Source organism: Manis pentadactyla, chromosome 5 (assembly GCF_030020395.1).
Source record: "Manis pentadactyla isolate mManPen7 chromosome 5, mManPen7.hap1, whole genome shotgun sequence".
Lineage (NCBI taxonomy): Eukaryota > Metazoa > Chordata > Mammalia > Pholidota > Manidae > Manis > Manis pentadactyla.
The window spans coordinates 162,687,367-162,709,765 of record NC_080023.1 but is presented as its reverse complement, the minus strand read 5'-3'; the positions used below and the strand labels follow the sequence as shown (position 1 = coordinate 162,709,765).

General features: G+C 44.6%; 1 protein-coding gene across 16 annotated transcripts in view; it reads left to right on the top strand.

Annotated features, from left to right (window-relative positions):
• PTPRT (protein tyrosine phosphatase receptor type T) overlaps positions 1-22,399 on the top strand; it is a 1,028,419-nt gene that overhangs the window by 349,199 nt on the left and 656,821 nt on the right. For all 16 annotated transcript variants that reach the window (XM_036902260.2, XM_036902256.2, XM_036902251.2 and 13 more), the window contains exons 4-5: positions 6,581-6,662; positions 14,836-14,951. In XM_036902260.2, the coding sequence (XP_036758155.2) occupies positions 6,581-6,662; positions 14,836-14,951 (198 nt within the window). The remainder of the gene's footprint in view (positions 1-6,580; positions 6,663-14,835; positions 14,952-22,399) is intronic.

The window sequence follows — 22,399 nt, the reverse complement described above, 5'->3', positions numbered from 1 at the left end:
TTTTGGATGTAACGTTCTATAGATGTCTATTAGGTCCATCTGCTCTACTGTGTTGTTCAGTGCTTCCGTGTCCTTACTTATTTTCTGCCCAGTGGATCTATCCTTTGGGGTGAGTGGTGTGTTGAAGTCTCCTAGAATGAATGCATTGCAGTCTATATCCCCCTTTAGTTCTGTTAGTATTTGTTTCACATATGCTGGTGCTCCTGTGTTGGGTGCATATATATTTAGAATGGTTATATCCTCTTGTTTGACTGAGCCCTTTATCATTATGTAGTGTCCTTCTTTATCTCTTGTTACTTTCTTTGTTTTGAAGTCTATTTTGTCTGATATTAGTACTGCAACCGCTGCTTTCTTCTCACTGTTGTTTGCTTGAAATATGTTTTTCCATCCCTTGACTTTTAGTCTGTGCATGTCTTTGGGTTTGAGGTGAGTTTCTTGTAAGCAGCATATAGATGGGTCTTGCTTTTTTATCCATTCTGTTACTCTGTGTCTTTTGATTGGTGCATTCAACCCATTAACATTTAGGGTGACTATTGAAAGATATGTACTTATTGCCATTGCAGGCTTTAAATTCATGGTTACCAAAGGTTCAAGGTTAGCCTCTTTAGTACCTTACTGCCTAACTTAGCTCGCTTATTGAGCTGTTATATACACTGTCTGGAGATTCTTTTCTTCTATCCCTTCTTGTTCCTCTTCCTTGATTCTTCATATGTTGGGTGTTTTGTGCTGTGCTCTTTCTAGGAGTGCTCCCATCTAGAGCAGTCCCTGTAAGATGTTCTGTAGAGGTGGTTTGTGGAAAGCAAATTCCCTCAGCTTTTGTTTGTCTGGGAATTGTTTAATCCCACCGTCATATTTGAATGATAGTCGTGCTGGATACAGTATCCTTGGTTCAAGGCCCTTCTGTTTCATTGTATTAAATATATCATGCCATTCTCTTCTGGCCTGTAGGGTTTCTGTTGATAAATCTGATGTTAGCCTGATGGGTTTCCCTTTATAGGTGACCTTTTTCTCTCTAGCTGCCTTTAAAACTCTTTCCTTGTCCTTGATCTTTGCCATTTTAATTATTATGTGTCTTGGTGTTGTCCTTCTTGGATCCTTTCTGTTGGGGGTTCTGTGTATTTCCGTGGTCTGTTCGATTATTTCCTCCCCCAGTTTGGGGAAATTTTCAACAATTATTTCTTGTAAGATACTTTCCATCTCTTTTCCTCTCTCTTCTTCTTCTGGGACCCCTATAATACGGATATTGTTCCTTTTGGATTGGTCACACAGTTCTCTTAATATTGTTTCATTCCTGGAGATCCTTTTGTCTCTCTCTATGTCAGCTTCTATGCGTTCCTGTTCTCTGGTTTCAATTCCATCAATGGCCTCTTGCATTCTCTCCATTCTGCTTGTAAACACTTCCAGAGTTTGTTTCATTTCTGCGATCTCCTTTCTGGCATCTGTGATCTCCCTCCGGACTTCATCCAATTTCTCTTGCGTATTTCTCTGCATCTCTGCAGCATGTTTATGATTATTATTTTGAGTTCTTTTTCAGGAAGACTGGTTAGGTCTGTCTCCTTCTCTGGTGTTGTCTCTGTGATCTTTGTCTGCCTGTAGCTTTGCCTTTTCATGGTGATAGGAATAGTTTGCAGAGCTGGGACGAGTGACGGCTGGAAGGACTTCCCTTCTTGTTGGTTTGTGGCCCTCCTCTCCTGGGAGAACAGCGGCCTCTAGTGGCTTGTGCTGCGCAGCTGCGCGCAGACAGGGTTTCTGCTTCCTGCCCGGCTGCTATGGAGTTAATCTCTGCTGTTGCTGTGGGCGTGGCCTGGCTTGGGCAGCTACTCCAAAATGGTGGAGTCGCGTTGGAGCAGGAGCTGCTGGGAGGCTATTTATCTCCGTAAGGGGCCTCCCTGCTCCCTGCAGCCCAGGGGTTAGGGTGCCCAGAGATCCCGGATTCCCTACCTCTGGATTAAGTGACCCGCCCTGCCCCTTTACGACTTCCAAAAAGCACCCGCCAAAACAAAACAATGACCACCAAAAAAAAAAAAGAAAAAAAATTTTAAATTAAAAAGAAAAGAAAAATTTTTTTTTAATTAAAAAAAAAAAGGTGGTCGCTCATTTTTCTTTATTCTCCGGTGCCAGCCTCAGGCCTCTGCTCACCGGTCTTGCTGCCCTGTTTCCCTAGTATTGGAGTCCCTATCCCTTTAAGACTTCCAAAAAGTGCTCACCCAAACAAAACAGCAAAAAGCAAAAAAAAAAAAAAAATGGTCGTGCGCTCTTCTTATGTCCTCTGTCGCCCAGCCTCCAGTGCCCGCTCACTGTTCTTGCTGCCCTGTTTTCCCAGTATCGAGGGCCCTGCACTCTGGCCCGGATGGCTGGGGCTGGGTGTTCGGCAGTCCTGGGCTCCGTCTCCCTCCGGCTCCGCCTGCTCCTCTCCCGCCGGGAGCTGGGGGGAGGGGCGCTCGGCTCCCGCGGGGCCGGGGCTTGTATCTTACCCCCTTCCCGAGGCGCTGGGTTCTCTCAGGTGCGGATGTTTTCTGGATATTGTCCTGTGTCCTCTGGTCTTTATTCTAGGAAGGGTTGTCTTTGTTATATTTTCATAGATATATGTTGTTTTGGGAGGAGATTTCCGCTGCTCTACTCACGCCGCCATCTTCTGCCCCTCTGCATGTGACTTTTAATTTTGTTTTAGACTTTTGTTAACATATATAACACACTTTGACATCATAGTTATTAAGAAGGTATTAAGATGGTATTACATATTTAAGAAATACACATTTCAATTTTCAGAAATTGGTTTTCAAGCTTTTGTCATTAATTTCCAGCTTTAGTTACTTTGGTTAGAAAATGTATAGACCAGAACCTACCCAGTTTCTTCTTTGAGATATTTATTGAAGCTATACTTTATGGTATGATTTTGGTAAATAACTGATGAGCATTTGAACAGAAATTTCATTTTTTCTTTTTATTCATAACATATAATTAGTAAATGCATTATTATATCCTTATTTTTTCCTATTTGATTGGTCACAGTTGAAAACATGGGTAAAAGTCTTCAAATACTGTTTTTCCCCCATCATTTTCTCTTTCTAACTGTATTGACTCATGCATTTAAAAAAAATGACCATTTTAGTCCAAATAATGGTTTTCATTTTTCTTTTTGATTTAAAGTCTACTCTCTTGCTTTTACAGTATTTTTACAATAACTGTTTTCTGTTTATTTGCATTTTCCTATTATGTCCTTGTTCCACTTGTTATGTTTAAGGTTACTGAGTCATTGTGTATTAGGTGTTTATAGTATAGCATACAATTAGGCTTTGTTTGTTTAGACATTCTGAGAGCTTTTCTCTCTTTTAACCCATTTATATTTATTGTCACAACAGAAATATTTTTTACTTTCCACATTTTTATTATTTGCAAAATTTTGTATTTTCTACAAGCACAATTTGAAGGCTTTCATGCTATTTCTTTTAAAATGGACTTTCTGTGTTCTATTTTCTTTTTAATTTTTTCCTATGGACTTGCTTTTGGTTTTCATTGAATTATGAAATATATAATGAAATACATAATTCTTTAGAGAAAAGTCTTCTGTTGACTTCCTGCCCTACTGATGAGGCAGCCATCACGCTTTTATTCCTGCGGACTCTCTCCCTACCTCCAGCAGGGTTCTGTTTGTTCAGTCTCTCTGAAGCACCCTGCTCTCTTAGTAAACCCCTCTGCCAGAATGGTTGCTGTGTTAGTGCCGGCTGCTCTGTGTTTGGTGGGACCGGCATCCCCAAGTCACTTTACTTAATTCCCAGGCAGCCATGTGTTGTCTTACTTACAGGTCTTACTGCTCACGATGCCTCTTCACAGCCATCATCACTCTCTCCATTTCCTGCTCACTTGGCTAGAGCTGTTAGAGCTCTGGGCCCCACCGAGACCCCTGACTTCTGAGTCCACTAACCCGGAATGACCGCACAGACCACAAAAAGATTCCACATGGAGGTTTTCCTGTTGGTCTCATCACCCACCTTACATCCCATCCATAAGCTTGGACTGAGGAGTACAAGACAGGAGGGAGAGGGTCCATTTTATAGGTTGTTGAGGTAGCAGAGATAAAAAGCAATGAAAATTGGAACCAGGCAGTGGTAGCGATGACTGGTTTTGACCTATGACGTGGTTGTTTCATGTGGTTCAGCCTAGTAGCAGAGATGGAAAGATTTGGGTAGATTTGAGAAATACTAAGAATCAACAAGAAAAATGGGCGTGAGGAGCAAGGCAGAGGGGGAGGCCCAGGCAGATGCCCAAATCCCTGGTGGGTTGTAGTGCAACCCACTGAAGCCTGTATCTCAGGAAGGATGGCTCATTGGACAATGAGGGAGATGGTTTAGTAGGGAAGCTGCTCAGACTTATTGTGTAAAGACAGCACACACAGAGGCATCTATATGATACCTAGGTGGAAATGCAGACCTGTGAGCTGGGTGGGCATTCAGGTGGAAGGTATAGGGAGCTGGCTTGGGGATTATCTGTGGATTGGCAGCTGAAGGGAAGAGTGTGGACAGCAAGAATGAGCAGAGGAGTCCCACATCTGAAGGGTAGATGTAGGAGAAGTGTTTACAAAGAAACCTATGGTAGAATAGCCCAGATTGATGAGAAACACCATGAGAATGAAATGTCACTTGATCCTTGATAGAATAGAGAACAGAAAGGAAGAAGCTACAAGTGTTGGCAATGGTAGGAAAATGGGCAAGTAATAATGAGAATTATAGCAAACGTTTACTGAGAACCTCCCATGTACCTACACTGTTCTCAGAAGCATGTTAACGTTTCTGAAAAATTACCCAATGAATAGACACCGTGATTACAGATGAGGAAACTGCTGTACAGAGCAGAGAGGTTACTTGGCCAAGGTCACACACTACTAAGTGGTCCAGCCAGGACTGCAGCCCAGGCATTCTGACCCAGAGCCTAAGCACTATACTGTCTTCCTTCTTAAAGTTAGATACAGGTTGAAAAAAAACCTATTTGATTTAGTAATTAAGAGATTATAGGCATTTGTGTTGAGAGCACAGCATGAGTTTTGCGGTTAGTGTTGGGGACAGAATCTGGATAACAGTGGGTTGAAATTTTGCAGTGGCAGGTAAGGAAGTGTTGAGAGTGAGTGTAGATAAAATTGCTGAGAATTAGAAGTGTGATTGAAGCACAGCTGGACTGTACTAGAGAAGAACATGCTGCCCAAGGGTAGCTTTTAAAGAACAAGAGAAGACCATGATTTGCATGTCAAAGTGAGGGATAAAACGGAGGATTTGGAGATGCCAGATAAAGAGAGAGAACTGAGAAGAACCAAGGAGCTGGAAAATACAGCAGAAGTGTGGGGGTCAAGAGTGCAGGGGTGCCTTTGGAGAGGAGGGAGTGGCTGATGTGCAGTCATCTGTGGTGCCCTCCAACCCGTGTTGTTGGGTTGGTGGGTAAGAAGTTAGCAGTCAGCCCATCTCTTGTCCTCTGGAAGATGTGGTGTGGGGTATCTTCTGGGGTTGGGTGGGTAAAGTTGGAAGGGTAACACTTGTGCGGGGTACAGAGGTGGAGAAGGCAGATCTGCCATAGGCTTGCCCAAATTGACATAAGGATGCGAAGGAATTGGGGCTCTCAGTGAGAACAGTGTTGGATAAACCAGCACGGGGTGAGGGGAGGGACCTGGACTTGTTGAGAATACAGGGAGGTCCAGGCAGGCAGACAGACTCTAGAAAAGTGGAGGCCTAGCACCACATGAGAGCTGTGGGGCAGGGTAAGAGGAGCGAGGTGTGGATGAGCATGGGGTAGATCAGGAGGCTGGGTCAAAAGGTGGGAAGCTGGAATTTACAGTTTCTGGAGTGGACAGGGACAAGTCTGAGGGTGTGGCCAAAGTGGATGAGAAGATGAGGCCCTTGGAAACAGGGAGGCCATGGCCATCAGTCATGTTATCCACACACATTCCTATCTCCTAGGTGAATGTGGAGGTCGAGTGACAAGGAAAGCTGTTAACTAAGTTATCAAATCTTTCCTGAAAGAGGCAATTTGGGTGGGAGTCAGAATGGAGAATTCAAAGAACTTGTTGCCTTGGATTCCTGAATACCACCAGCTGTGCATTGGACTCATTTTCAAGAGGGGTACTAAATTCAGGTGGACTATGTTCCTTGGGAATATAGAGTCAATCAGGGTCAACCCTCCTCGGTTTACAGTAACTTCCAAGATAAGTGTTCCCTCTGCCTTCATGAGAAAGTTGGGATATTAGGAAGTAACTCTTCTCCGTGCTTCACTTGAAACAGCAATGAAAGGCACAGATTGGGGTCCCTAGGCCATGTTTGGTTTTTTTTCCTGCATCCGAGAGATATGTGTGAAATCCATTAAAAATGTTCCATGTGTCTGACTCTTCTTTTGCTAGTCACCAGACTGTGGCCTTTTGTATCTTGTTTTGAAAATCCAAGCCAATTGCCAGGGTAGCACTCCAGCCACACAGAAGGCCTCTTTGGGTGGTTCTGATGGGAAGCAGAAACATAGAGGGTTTGGGGACTGGGCAGATTCCTGTGATGAAGGCCCACAGCCACTTCTGTGAAACTGACTCCCACCTCGTGTGTTGCAGGTGATATTTGAATCCGTCTCTTTGAAGGGCCACCCTGGCTACATCGCTGTGGACGAGGTGCGGGTCCTCGCACATCCTTGCAGTAAGTCTGCTCCCTCCCCCTAACACAGTCTTGCTCGGCGCCACACTCGGTAACTTGGAGGCTTCCATCCGCACTATTCATTCAGCTCACAGACATCTCGCACGCTCTCTCTTTTTTGATCCTTCAAAAATGCTTACAGACTCAATGCAATCAGGCCTGAATAAATCCATAATTTTGCTGGCCTGTTCAACAGGCAGCACCTACAGGAATTTGCAGAGAGTGGCAAAACATCTTCGTTCGAATCTCTCTCCATTATTAAGGGAGTCTAAAGTCCTGATTGTTTATTAGTGGGATTCAGACCACTGAAGTGGAAGAATTAGAGGGCTTTGGATAGAATCTGGTGCGATTGTCTTAAAAAAAGAACAACACCAAAACACTGAGCAAATTAGCACACTGTTCACTCACAGGGAAAAGTACCCCAGAGCTATTAATTCTTTAAAAGTAATTTTAAATATACTCATCAGCTCTGTGTAGGCGTATGGAGAGATTTCTCGTAGTGGTTAGTACTTTCTGTGCAGTGTCTGGAGTTCTCAAAGGTCTGCCTTTCCTCCACGCCCACCCAGGTCCCCCTTAAAGTTCTTCCTCTTTGCTGTATTTATTCTAAGATATTGGAATGTGTTTGAGCAAGGAGCTGTGGTTCCCAGGTTCACTAAATCTCAGAGGGGCCAATCTTGGGTGCAGGTGTTTGAAGTGGCATCAAATTGAGTGACTTGTGGTGGGGAGACTGTCATCAAAGGGATATACATGGGCTCGCTCAGCTCTTATGAGGGCAGCTGGGATGCCAGCCCTGTTAGTTTGTTAGTGTTCTGCAGACTGAAAATGCCCATGAATTTCTGGGTAGCCATCTGATTCCAGGTAACTCCTAGTAGGGCTCTCTTTCCTTCTTCCTTCTGGCTGTGAGTCATGCTATGGGTCATGGTGCAGTTTGTCCTTCTCAGGAGATGTCATGTGCCCTGTCCTTCCATGCCTTCTTCTTCTCCCATTTTGGGGCTCTTTTTATCAACCCCATCCAGGTTGCTTTAATTAGAACGACTCTTTCTGCTTGTGCTACAATGAATTTGTCAGAGCCTCAAACATTACTCCCTTCCCCTGGCACAAGAATGCCATTGTTTGACACACTGTCACAGAGCGCCATCTCTAGAGGAATTTGGGGTAGGGTAAGTTCCAAGGGGTTTTAGCAAGATAGTATTTTGCATAATTGTGTTTGGTGTCTGTGCAAGAAAAACCTCCTTCCCAGAAATCAGTTAGCATCTCAGGAATGCTGAGATCCTCCTAGACTCTCCATTACTCTGGCTTAAGGTCCCTAAGTCTCTGGGTTACTTCTGAGTCTGGGATTTTCTCAGACTGTCCATTCAGTTACACCTGGCAAATGCCTCTGTTGAAGCAGACCTCCTGTGACGGGAGTCCCAGAATCTCCCCAGCTCAGCAGGGTTTATGTAGTGGATATGCCGGTGAATCCCTCTTACCAGGATTAAATTTCCCGCTCCCTCAAACTCCTGGGAATCAGCATCAGCTGCCCTTCAGAGAGTGATCTTTGACCTCCGACCGGGCAGCTGTGTCTGGAGATGTCCCTCTGCCTGCGGTCCGCTTAACCTCACACAGTCAACAACTCAAGACATCGGTTTTGAGGCTGTCTCTCTGAAAAGGGCTTCAGCCCTCCCCACGCCCTGTGCACATCCCTTCCTCATGGGGACCCTCACCTTGGCTGACACCAGCTGTGTTCTCCTAGTAGGTTGTTCCTTGCACTCGTCTCTCTAGCAGGTGAGGGGTTTGCTCTTCGCAGGACAATGTGGCCTGGCTCTCTCTCCTGGGATCCCAGAACTCTGCTCTCTCCACCGTAAGACCCAACCTGGCACCTGTCTCTTGTTGCAGCTTCACCTCTGCCTTAATTCCCAGCACTGTCCAGGTTTGCCATTACAGCCAAATGCTTCCTTCTGTCTGAGAGACCTCCACAGGAGAGGGTTCTCAGGAGGGCACCTCCACACTCCCTTGGAATCTCCCTCACTGGGGCTGCTCCTGAATTTCAGATTGTCCTGACAGCTTGTACTGCTCCTGCTGAGGAGCGTGGATTGCATGGTCATGAAATTTCTGAGAGCCAGTTACCCAGCCAATGGGCCATGGGTCATAACTCAGGAAGACGTGACCCTGCCTGTGTTCCTGTGTAACGGGCTTCGGCGAGTTCAGCCTCTGTGCTTAGGCGGCCTAATTTAACTTCCCAGAAATCAAAATGTGAGGACCCTATGACAGTGGCTGGAACTGGAAAAAGTCCATGTAACTGTATGTATAAATCCTGGCAGTGCATTATGGACCTGAGCAGTCTGTCCACAGCTCATGAGTCATGTGGAGCTGAGCAGGCCCTGGTACCAAGGACCTGTGTTCAGCCCATATCCAGTTTTTACTTATCTTTTTTTTCAAGAAATAAATTATTGAGCATTAGTTATTGTGAAGAATGCCTGCTGGACATTGAGAATACCTAAGTGATCGAGATAGGTTAGACACTTCCCCATGGTGTTGCCTTAGCAGAGGGGCAGAGGGAGAAAAGACATTTAGTAACTAGTATTACTTATATAATAGAATAAATGTGAGTGACTAGGATCTGGGATGTGGAGGGCTCCTTAGAGAGGGGGTGTCAGGAGAGGTGCCTTTGAAGATGTGACCTGAGCTGAGACAGTTATAGAAGGAGTTCACTGTGTAATTTGGGGGGGGCATTCTAGGCAGAGAAAAAGCAAGTGCAGAGGGCCTGCAAGGGAATCAGCCCAACGCTGCCAGGCATCTAGAGCGCGGGGAGTGCAGTGGGGGAGGGGTGTGAGCGAATGCTGCAGAGGGAGGCCGGGGCCTGACCATGCAGGGCCCTGAGCCACATGGTCATGAGCAGTTCAGATCTTACTCAAAGTTCAGGAGGCACCCCTGGATGGATTCGTGCTGGGGAGTGACTTGATCTCATTTAAGTGTGAAAAGATCACTTTGACTATTCTGTGGAGAATGAATTGAAAGGGAATAGAGAAGTCAGGAGACCTACTAGGAAGAAAGTTCTGGAGTCATGCAAGAGAAGGTGGTGGCCTGGGCCAGGATCGTGGAGAGACAGCCATTCACCATGTATGTACTGAGCATGTGCTCCATGCCAGGCACTGTTCTGGGTCTGTGGGGGATAGTCAGAGAGCTCCATTCTCTGTCCTCATGGGCTTCCACTGAAGTAAAAGGGACTGAAAATGAAGCACACAATCAGCTAATTATATGATCTCTAACAGAGGATTTATTAGTCTGCTTGGGCGGCCATAACAAAGTCCCACCAACTGGAGGGTTTATGCATCAGAAATGTATTTTCTCGCAGTTCTGGAGGCTGGAATCCAAGAGGAAGATGGCAGGTTTGGTTTCTCCTGAGGCCTCTCTCTCCCCTTCACGTGCACATGGCCACCTCACTCAGTCCTCACATGGTCTTTGCTCTGTGTGCACTTGCCCCTGAGGTGTCTCTGTGTGTCCAGATTTTTTCTCCTTAGAAGGATACCTGATAGATTGGATAAGGATCCACTCTAACTGCTTCATTCTCCCCTTCACAGGCCCTTTCTCTAAATACAGTCACAGTCTGAGGTACTGAGCATTAGGGCTTCAACATATGAATTTTTGTGGGGACACAATTCAGCCCATGACCGGTGGTAGGCAGGACTCTAAAGAAGCACAAAACATAGGGATCGAGAGAGGTGGACAGATGGGAGACCTACTTAGGAGGCAGAGCCAACTGATCCCGTGTGGCGGGTTAGACTGGAAGCCAGACGCATCGGTACCGCTGTACTCCCACATTTCTGGCTGAAGCAGCTGGGTCATCCTGGTGGGGGTGGTATGATTCTGGGGCAAATGGAGCTGAGCACAGGCACTGCCTTCCAGCCGTGCACGGGTCCTGGGGGCTGCCCGTGGGATCAGGAGCTGCGCAGACTGCTAGTGGCCTCTGAGCTGCCCTTTGGACTGATGGTGCTTTTTTCCCAACTCCAGCCATAATATTAATGCATTTATGACTTTACTCATGGATTATTCAAAATTTACCTGAATTGAGAAATATGCATCCTCTTTATATCCTCAGGCTTTGTAATTCTCTACGCCTGTGCTCCCAAACATTTTTTCCATTGACACATGGTCAGTGTTTATTAATAAGTGATTCCACTAAATATTCCAAAAGTTCCAGGTGGGGGGTTGTACCTGATTTGTAATCATATTCCTGATTGATTTGCACTCAAGTTATGACTTTAAAACGCTTGCCTCGCAGCTTCTGAAACAGCGACTGAAAAACAGGCATAATCCTCAAAGGAAATGATTTTCTCTTACAAATGGAAACTTCTCGTCTATATTTTATAGCCCATTTAACATTTTTGTGTTTTTCTAAAAGTATTTTAGCCATAGTTGCCCTCCGCCGTCATTTCTCAGTGTTAGCCATTAGCACGGCCACTGCCATTATAACCATGTGCGGTAAATGTCAGCACAATTTTCCACTCGGTTTCAAAGTTTCCAGCTCTTAAGTTGACTTTTAGAATTTCTTAAACTCTTTTTTTCCATCACATCCTTGTGGGGCCATGTCACTGAGCCCATGGAGTGTCTGCAACACATTTCTAATGTATGTACTGGGCTTTCTCCTCAATTGTGTAGCTTTCTACTGAGCGCTGTCAGGTTTAAAGAGCGAGATAAAGGCCACAATAATATGTCTTCAGATGCTGCTCTGACATCTGCAGGAGTTTAAAATGTCACCAGTATCAAAGTATTTTGCCCCAACTGCACAGCCAGTTTTCTGTTAACCCCATTCCATGGGGTCAGTTTTGGGGGTGCTGGGGCTTAGTGGGGAGTGAGTGTGGAATGCCTAAAACCATAAGCTGGTGGCCGGTCTAGGCCCTAAGGTCAACTGTGTTTGACCAAAGATTGGGGAGCTGGACCTGGAGGGGTCATTACTTTCCCAGAGCTATAGATGCTGCAGGAAAATAACAGCTGAGAGAGCCCAGGGCTCAGGATCGGACTGGAGTTGGGGGATGGGAGAAGGAGGTGTCCTGAGAAGCTAGGGGCTCAGGAAGTGGGTCAAACAGGCCCCCAACACAGGAGGATCCCCAGAGAGAAACATCTGTCATGAGCCCGGGATCAGGCAAGGGTGCAAAGAGCAGACACAAGAATTAGGGCATGTGGAGAGAGTGCTAATCGGGAGGAGGGTGGTCTGGATAAGTTCCTGGATCTGGAGCTGTTATCTGGGGCTGGCATGCACGTGATCCTGCACCGTAATGTCTGGAGGGGTAGGGGCATCACTAGACTTGTGGGGCCAGGCCAGTCAAGACTGGCCAGTGGGAATTGTTCCAGATCACTTCACATAAAAGCTACGTAACAGAGACCACAGAATAGAAGAGCATACTCCTAGATGTATTTTGTTATGTCTGCCTGGTGTTTTAATAAAATTCAGCCAAGATTTTAGAATGAGAGATTTCACACAAAACCTGGGTTTCTTACTTGCCTTAAGAAATCAGGTGATCAGCTGCCCTGAGCACAGTATTCTTGGACAGACTCTATCTGCTGCATTTAAGGAACAGCTGCCCCTTCTCGGTGGGACATGGCCTTTATCCTGTGCCCCTGAGTCCCCATCACTCCCCAGCACCTCCTTGTCACTGAGGCTGCCATCAGAGACCAGTGATTACTCTGCTTGCACTGCCTTTCTTATAGAGAGAAATCTTTATTTTACTCAAGTCTCTATCAAAAGTGGGAGACTTTACGAAGCCAAGAGGTGGTGTTTTGGCTTGTTTTTGTTTCGTTTTACAGCTGAACCGCTTTCGTCATTTATGTAACTGTCTGGCTCCTGTAGGTGCTTGGATTCATCAACTGTGCTGTGAACCAGTCAGTGTTTCACCAGAATATTAAGAGTCAGGGCCGCTAAGCCTCTCCATGCTCTGCCATGGAACTTAGAAGGGAGGGAGGAAGAGGGATTGTGGATGAGAGAATCCAGCAGAAGGTCTGCTGCTGAGAAGTACCAGGAGGCAGAAACCAGCAGGGGCCATTGATCCAGGGAAGACCCGTTTCTAACTGGACAACTCCCAGAGGCCACACAATTTGTCCACTGTCCCCAAGGAGACATCCCTTTCTAGAACCCAGCAGAATGCCTCCCAGCACTGAGGCTAAGGCTCTGCCCTCCCTCCCTCAATGGAGTAGATGCTCCTTCCCCCTTGACACCCTGGCATAAATGGGTTTTCAAGGTTCACTCTATTCCCACTTGAGGAATCGACTTGAACTGATAGTTCCAGAAATAACTTCACAAAATTATATAGGGGAGTAAAAAGGAAACAATTTCAGACAGTCAAAGCAGCATGACATTTATCAGGTTGACTAGATGCAGGAATCTTTAACTCTGAGAAGCCCACAAGGAGAAGTCTTCCCCGGGCTTTTGATTGCTGGTGCTACTCTAGCGGTGGGGTCCCCAAGACAGCATGAGCAGGTCTCTGAGCTTTTGTCACTGGTTTAAAAACCTGAGCAGAAGGCGTATGCTTGGGCACGGCAAGTCTGCCTAGTCACGTCAAGGGTCTCGGCTTTTGCTGAGCTTTACAGGTGGTGACACAGTTGGTGGACCAGATAGTTCAAAGCAGGAAGGCCACGGGGACAAATGGCAAGGAAGGGGGTCCCATGTGATAAAATGATCAAGAGCGAGGAAAGGAGGCTGGAATGTCAGTGCAGCCCTGCCCGTGAGCCTTCCTTTGAACACTGGGGTCCAGATGATTCCAGTGACCACCTATTGCGCGAGAGCAAGAATCTCATTTCTAGTTAAATGCCAAGTTTTGGTCTAAAATGGACCTGGACTGAATTCTGTTTCTATCTCTCACTAATGCTGCGTAGCTCTGGAGAAGTTAAACTTGCTGAGCCTTGGTTTCTGCCTCTCTAAAAGGAGAGTAATTGTGTCTGCTTTACAGGAACGTTATGACATTAAATTAGATAAAACAATTTAAGTTATTTATCACAGTCCTAGCATTGCAGGTGCTTTTGATAAGTTATTGTTATTATGAGATCATTGTTATTATTTGTCTTTCTGGATATTTGGCCACCTCTGGAAAGACGGCCAAAGGCCCTTGTTGAACCTCCTTGATCCTCGTAAGAACTGTGCATTTGATCCCATTCTGGGGGTCGTGCAGTCCTGCTCATCACCCATTTGCCGATGTGGTAGGGGTTCCTTGGCATTTTTGTGCGTCAGTGAAGAACTTTCTTCATCTAGACATAGGTTTTCAACCACTCTCTCATCCTTGGAGAGCTCACATAGGTGAGAACCTGTTTCTACAAAACAAGGGAAGAGATGAACCCAAGTTACCAGCCTAAGACATATATTTAATTCTAGAATCGATTGCTCTCAGACCCTGTGAGTTTCATTTGAAAGTCCCTTCTCCTGCTCTGCCAAGCTCCCAGAGTCAGGGCCCCACCTCCCTCCCATCCTTAGGGGATATCATAGCTCAGAGGGAGGGGTGTGGACTCTGCATGTTTCTTGAATTCTTTGTGCCTCAGTTCACTCACCGTAAGACAGAGATACCACCACCAACTGCACTGGGTTCTGGAAGCTGCTGTGCGTGAACACTGCCCACCGCAACGATCGCACAGTAAGCCCTGCGTGAGCAGAAGCCGCCCGTGTCCTCCGCCTCTCCTCCATCCTCCATTCTGCCCTTCTCATCATCACCACTGACGCTGGTAGGCAGGTCTCAGGCCCAAAGGCGCTTCACTCCAGCTTCTTTCTGCTCGCCCAGGTTACAGGGAGGAATCCTCTCTGGTGAATCCCCTCAGCCGCCAATTTCATCTTCCAGACATGGAGGTATTGCCCAGCAACTAATAATAAGGATTTTGAGGCTTGCAGAGACCTGGATTCATGGCTTGGCTCCCTGACTCTCTGGCTCTCTGACTGCCAATCTACGTAGCCCCTCAGAGCCTTAGTTTTCTGGTGTGTGAAATGGAGACACTGCCCACCTCACGGATTTCTCTGAGGTGATGCATGTACAGCTCTTAGACGAGTAGCTGGCTCACCGTGAGTGATCAGTCAATGGTGACTCTTCACAGAGCCAGGCCCCTTCCCAGGAACAAATTGCGCCCCGCCCAGTGCCCATCTTGAGCTGCCGTCTGTCCGTAGGGAAGTGGTAGAGGCTATTGACTTCTGTCCTCATGTGCTCTTTGGTTTCTCTCTTAGGAAAAGCACCTCACTTTCTGCGGCTCCAAAATGTCGAGGTGAACGTGGGGCAGAACGCCACGTTTCAGTGCATTGCTGGTGGGAAGTGGTCCCAGCATGACAAACTTTGGCTCCAGGTAAGGATGCTAGAGGCCCCCTAGTCACACCTGCCCTTCCCTTGGAAAGGAAAAAGCGTGGGCCTGTGATGAAGGGGTTGCTGGGTAAGGGGAAGGGATATTTTTTTATGTACTTCTGCTTTTTGGATGATACTCTGCATCCATGATCTTGTTAAACCTCAATTCTAATTCTGTTATGTAGATATCAGTGTACTCATTTTATAGGTGCAGATACTGAGACCAACCATGAACATAAAAACGCCTGCACTAGTATTTACAGCTATGACCTTTTCAGGCTTTCCTCTAACAAACATCCTTTAAGCCCAGATTTCTGGGGCTAAGGCAAAGAGTATTTTAGATTCTTGGTGTGTGGCATCATAAAATCTTGACCGGAGGGATCTTGGATATCCAGTGGCCCACAGGTATCCCGTTTGTTGAGTCATCCTTCTGCAGCATCAGGATAAAATCAAAGGGTCATCCTTTACCAGAATAGTTCTCTAAATGAGCAAAGCCAGCTGTTCTTCGGCTGACCAAGTTGAGCAGCAAAGTCCACGAGGGAGATGTCTAAGTTTGAATCTGTTTCACTCTTATGTCTGTTCATTGATCCTACTTCTAAAGCAGGAGAAGAGAGCAGCTCTTTAATGGAGGTAGGAAAACAGGGTGGGACACAGAAGTAGGCACAAATAGTTGCAGTATCAGACACATTCCCATCCATTCGAACATAACTACCAAATGCCAGGACAGAAAAGGAGTTAGAGCTGTGCTTTTAAGTCAGTGGCTGTCAGCCACATGTGGCTGTTTAATAGTCTTTGGGTTTATGGAGATATCACTGATATTGAAACAGAATGTTTCAAATGTACAATTTAATCCATGTTGGCATATGTAAATATATGAAACTTATTGCAGTCAAGATAATAGACATGCACATCAGCCTGAGAAGTTTCTTTGTCCCCAGATATAATCTCTTCTTTTTGCCTTTTTCATCCCATCTGTTCCCAGGCCATCACTAATCCACTTTCTGTCCTTATATATTAATTCACATATTCTACAGTTTTGTTTAAATGGAATCATGCAGTTTGTATCCTTCTTTCACTCAGCATAATTATTCTGATATTCATCTATGCTGTTGTATATACATAGTTTACTTAATTGTTGTGGTTGAGTAATACTCCATTCTATGAATATACCATGAGTTCTTTATCCATTCATGTCTTGATGAGCATTTGTGTTATTTCATTAGTGGTTATTATAAAAAAAAAAGCTGCCATGAGCATTCACATGCAAGTTTTTATGTGGACATGTTTCATTTCTCTTGTGCAAATATCCAGAAGTGGAATGGTTGGTCATATGGTAGATGAATGTTTAACTTTTTGAAGAACTGCCAAGCTGTTTTCCAAAGTGGTCATACCATTTCACATTCTCATCAGCAATGTATGAGAGTTGTACGTCTGGTCAGTCTTCTTAGTTTTAGCCATCTGAGTAAGTGTGTAGTGGTACCTCACTGTGGGTTTAGTTTTCCCTTTCCCCGTGAATAATGCTGTTGAACATGTTTTGTGTGTTCGTTTGCCATCTGTATATCTTCTTGGGTGAAGTGTCTTGAAATTTTTTGCTCATTTATTATTGATTTGTTTCCTGGCTATTGAGTTTGGAGAGTTCTTTCTAAATTCTGGGAACAAGTCCTTTGTCAGATGTTTACTTTGCAAGTATTTCCTCTCCATGTGTGGTTTATCTTCTTCTTTTCAACAATAACATTTGAAGAACAAGTTTTTCAAACTTCAACTTAATTTAAATTTACATCAAATTTATCTTTTTTTCTTCTTTTCTGGATTTTGTCATGGCATCATCCTAAGAAATCTTTATCTAAGCCAATGTCCCAAAGATTTTCTCTTAAGTTTCCTTCTAGAAACTCAATAATTTTAGTTTTTATGTTTAGGTCGGTGACCTGTTCTGAGTTAATTCTGCATATGGTGTTAGGTATGCATAGGAGCTTTTTTTCTTTTTTGTGGATTTGGGTACCTCAGTTGTTCCAGTATCATCAGCTGAAAAGAACATTCTTTCTCCACTGCATTTGCTTTGGTCCACACATGGAGGGAGATTTTTGGGCTCATTTCTTCCATTGATCTGTTTTGTCTATCTTTATATCATATCACACTGATTTGATTGCTGTAACTTTTATAATAAGTTTTAAAATCAGGTATTGTTAGTCCTTCAACATTATTCTTCAATTTCAAGGTGGTTTTGGCTGTTCGAGGTCTTTTGCATTTCCATATGACTTTTCGAGTCACTTCATCAATTTCTACAAAAAATCCTGTTGGGGTTTTGATGGAGATTGATTGCATTGAACCTATACATCACTTTGGGGAAAACTGACATCTTAGCAAGATGAGTGAGTTTTCTGTCTATGAACATGGTATAGTTCTTCATTTTTAAAATATCTTTGGTAATATCACTCCTCAAGTTTTCACTGTTGTTTTCACTGTACAGGTCTTGTGCATTTTTTGTCCCTAAGTACCTGGTATTTTTGATGCTATCGTAAAAGGCATTTTAAAAAATTCAACCTCTGATTTTTCATTGCTGGTATGTCAAAATATAATTGACTTTACTATACTGATCTTGTATCCTGCAGACTTGCTAAATTTACATGGCTATTTACATTTAAATTTAAACAAATAAAAGTAAAAACTCAGATGTCCAGTTGTATTCACCACTTTGCAAGGGCACAATAGCCATATACATTTAGTGTTGGACAAGCTCAGATAGAGAACATTTCCAGTGTTGCGGAAAGTCTTATCGGAGAGCATAGCTCTAGAAAGACACCATCTCTGTCAGGAATATTACTTGGAAGAAGCTAACTTCAGCTACCTCTAACTTAAATAACGAAAGAGCTCTGTCATCTCTTCTGACTGACATAGTTTGGATGTTGGTTCTCAACCCCTGACCAGCCATCTCTGCACCCTTTGATGGGAGTTCATGTATCACATCTCTTCTTAGAGCTGAGCCCACTTCCTGCAGTTGGGGAATCCCTGAACAGAGAGAGCATATCTAGGGGCTAACAGTTCTTCCTTGCTCCTCAGCAGTGCGGGAGAAAGACAGTGACAGTAATGCCTACTGCTCCTGCTTTCCTGGGCTGCCTACAGACCACACGGTTCACAGTAGACCTCCACATGTCCCTCAGACATTAAGTAGTGTTTTACTCTTTTCATTATAATTAGTATCCCAAGAAGCTTTGCCATTTCAGTGGGTATTGCCTCAGTTGGGTCACGAGAATGAGAGAAGATAGTTGCAGTACATTCAGCCCCTTTATTTGGGTTTTCCAATTATTTTATGATTGTTATTGCTGCAGTTTGCAGTGGCATGCCCTAAAGGTTGGGTCTATCAGTGCAAGGATGTTAAAGCAGAATGTAATCTAAGTTTTGAAGAAAATACAAGCACATAGTGTGGAGTTCTTCCACATCCTATTTATTTATCTACTTTTCAGTGTAAACGCAATCTTATTTCACAGAATGTTTTCAGGTGGCTTACAGTGGGACATAAATCGTCACAAGATAGCATAAATTAAAAGTGAGGCAATGTGAGATAGGAGGAAAAGAACACACTGGAGCTGGTCGTAATGCTCAAACTGCTTTTCTCCACATCTGCTTCTTCCTGATGGGTCACAAGCAGAGCCCACAGCACTGCTGTCACCACCGGAATAATGGAAACTTGTCATATATACAGTTCAAAATGTCCATGAGATAAACACAAACCAATTGCTCGGGAAAATTCCAACTGTTGTTCATGCAGAAGCCAGACAGGAATTGTTCCCAGGAGTCCTTACAAAGAAAACAGCATGTGATGTAAGGAACAGCCCTCTCCATTACAGTATTATTGAGGGCACACGAGTGAGTTTTGTAGGCTTGTTTCCCATAATATGCTCTGTCTAAAAGCCATTTGGGGAGGTGGGCAAAGAGGGAGAGGGAGAGCTGGGTAATATGATATGGCAGAAGTCCCCAACTCTCCACTAATCCATCTCCTTTCTGGGATACTTTCAGTCTATCTAGTGAGTGAATCGATTCAATAACTATTACTTTAAGGAAATCGCCAGAAGTATTTCTCCCTCATCTGTATTTCAGGAAATATTGGAGGGTAGATGGTTTACCCTATGCTCTCTGGCAAATGCCTGGTTGGCCAGTTGAATCCAGGCTTATATTCAACACTGTAGTTGAAGTAGGATGACGTCTTTCACAAACTGAGGCACCAGTCATGACACCCACCACCCGGAGACCCCTACGGCTTTGATCTGAGACGGGCTAAGGCAGAGGAGAATTGCTCATGAGCTATTGCTTTGGATCGACTCCAGCACCTGGAGGAGCAGCCAACAGGCTCACCCCATAACAGGGCTGGGGTGACTCAGCCTGAGAATCCCCAAACAGGCCCACCATGGCCAAGAGCCGCCCAGGACACCTCCAGCAGGTCTAGTGTTCACCGTGCTGCTTCCTGCTGTAGCTTTCGAGGTGAACTGAGGAATCACTAAGTCACCAAAGGCAGAGACTCCTTTGTCCACCAGTTTTAAATCAGGAACATAAAGGCAGAGACTTTGTTTCTAGAATAGTGTGTCAGGGGCCCTTCTCCGGGCAATGGTTAGGGAACATCTGGTGGACTCATAGTGTGAGATAAATTCCTATCTCCCATGTTGTAGAGATTGCTTGCTTTCCCTTCCTATAGAGCAGGTCTCTACAGCCTGCTCAACCTTAAATGCTTGCAGATCGTTAAGTTAAAAGTTACAAAGGAAGACCAGCCCATAGCTGGTTTATTTTCTCCTGAGAACTTTTTCTCCTCTTTATAAGAGCCTGTCTACTGGTCCCCATGTTCACAGAATTATGGTGCAGGCCCTGCTTAGGAACCAATGGGCAGCACCTGTGTAGAAATGTATGCCCTGAGCAGAGAACCATCCTAGTGCTTCCAAGAAAAGGCTGATGAAGCCTCATTAAAGTTATACACAAGCTCATCTTGCTCTGGGATGGTTTCTTCCTGAGGTGAATACTATAGTGCCATGCTCACTGCTGGAAAGGGCCTCTTTCATAACTTGCCTTTTCCTTAATTGATACATTGGCCCAAGGAATCCAAACTTGTAATTTTCCTAAGCACGTTTTCAATCAAGTAGAAGGTGCATATTCTGGATGGAATGCCCAGGAAGCAGTGCTACCTATGCTTTGGAAAGCCCTTTAACAGAAAAGAGAAACCAATATTTATAGTAAAACTAGGTGGAACTCTACTGACAGAATTATCAGTGCAACACAGTGAAAATGTATATGGGTACATCTTTTCTGGAAAGTAATTTAACAGTAGATATCTAAAACCTTAAGTGTACATATTCTTCCAAAAAGTAATTTTACTTTTGGGAATTTATCTTGAGAAAATAGAGACAGGGAAAAAATGTATCTGCAAGTGTGTTCAATGGGATGAAAACAACTTGAAAGTCTAGTAGAAGGGACTGATTAAGTAAATACTGGGATGGAGTCATTAAATATCAGGTTCCAGAAGTATACTTAACATCATTTTCACAATATATATTTAAGTGAAAAGAGCAAGTTATAAAATAACATGTCTAATAGACTAATTTTTATTGAGAAAACATACATATATACCCATATACTATACATGCAAAATATATATCTATATAAACATACACACATAACTGTTATAAAACACATATCAAGATACTTAATAAGTTCTCAGGGTCTCCAGAACAGGTCCTGCCAGCTCCACTGTGGTGCTGATTTCTAGGCCTCCCTACGAAGGATTTGCTCCACTGGGGGGTTTGTACAACAAGTAACATTTGAAGAGTCCCAGAAATGAGGTCATGTGTCCAAATGCTCCGGGTAGATCTCAGTAGGGGCAGCATATGCATTTAGACAAATTACGGGCATTGGACAGGGTGCAGACCTAATCTGGCAGGAAAAGGCTTCTGCCCCTGGAGTGTATCAGCTCAACAGCAGCCACACCAGGGCTGATGAGAAAAGCAGGCATGTCAGTCTCTGCTGCAACCGATTCTTCCAGTAAACCTGTTCTCCTGCTCCTGGAAGGGCTGCTGCTGGGTCTCGGAGCTGTGAGGGTTCTGGGCCCGGCTCCTCCTCTTGCCTGCATCTCTACCAGAATCCCTCCACATGGGACTTCTATTGAACACCTAGTGGCCACACCACAACTAAGCAGTAATGAGAAACGAATGATAGTTCTCATCACAGCTGATGTTCATTGAGTGGTTACATGTTTAATTCTCATAACCAGTTTTTTGGTAGATGCTGCTTTGAGCCCCATTTTGTAGATGAAGAGTCTGAGCCTTAGTGTGAATGAGCCCCACAAGTCAGAGTCACACAGGCAGGATTTGAACGTCGGTCTGTCATATTCTTCAGTCCTCGGCATCCTTTCACGTAACCTTGTGGCCTGTCACTGTGTCACCTCTCCAGCCTTACCTTCCATACAGGTGGCTTCCTATTTTAAAAAAACAGATTCACGTATTCAGCATATATTTATGCACCCCTAATGTGCACTGTGGTAGATAAACAGATTTGAGTTTCTCAAGTCTACAGACAAAATCAATGAAATAAAAATACTCTTGGAATTTTTTTTTCAAATTGCTCCCCTCACGTTGCCTTCTTACTTCTCTTTCCCCCTACTTAGCCACATCCCTCAAATGTGATGTCCACACTTGCAACGTGGCTTTCTTCAAGTCCTGCCTCTTCCCAGAAGTGGCCCATGTGAAGGTCACTAGGGCTTTCCTTGCTGCCCAAAGCCAAGGGTGCTTATGATTATGATGGTTATTGTTATTGTTCCTTATACCTGACTGATCTTTCAGCAGTTGATTGTGCCGACAGCTCCCTCCTTGAAAATCTACTTGCCCCGCTGGTTTCATGAAACCATCTGCTAACAACTAGGAAGGGGCTGGGAGTTTATCCAACTGCAAGCTAACTCAGGAGCTTGCCACAGTTTCACAGATGCTGGCAGAAGACGTGAGACTTGCAGGTCAGAGACAAAGGACAAGGTTATTCCCCACACAGCAGATAGCAGGCTTTCATTTGTGCAACAGTTGCCCTTGTCCCGTTAAGTCCCGTGGGGATGATGTAGGATGGGTCCAGGTGGGGTTTGCACACAGCAGGTCTTTGTTGTAGCTGGAGAACCCTATGCTTAGGAAACCCAATTTTTAAAAATTATTAGCTTCATTGAGATACAATTTGCAAACCATAAAGTTTGCTAAGTCTATAATTGAGTGGTTTTTAGTGTATTTAAAGACTTGTGGTACCAACATCACTTGCTCTGTTTTTCATTCTTTTCACCCAGATCAATAAAAAAACCCAGCTGTATTAGGGCGGCCCAGGGGATGAAAGTCTAGCTGGGCTTTGGATCTGCAGAAGGTGGCCTTCTGTTGAATTCGTCTGCAACTGATGCCTAGGCCTCCTCCGCCCCATCCTGTCTAGTCGCCTCTGTGGACC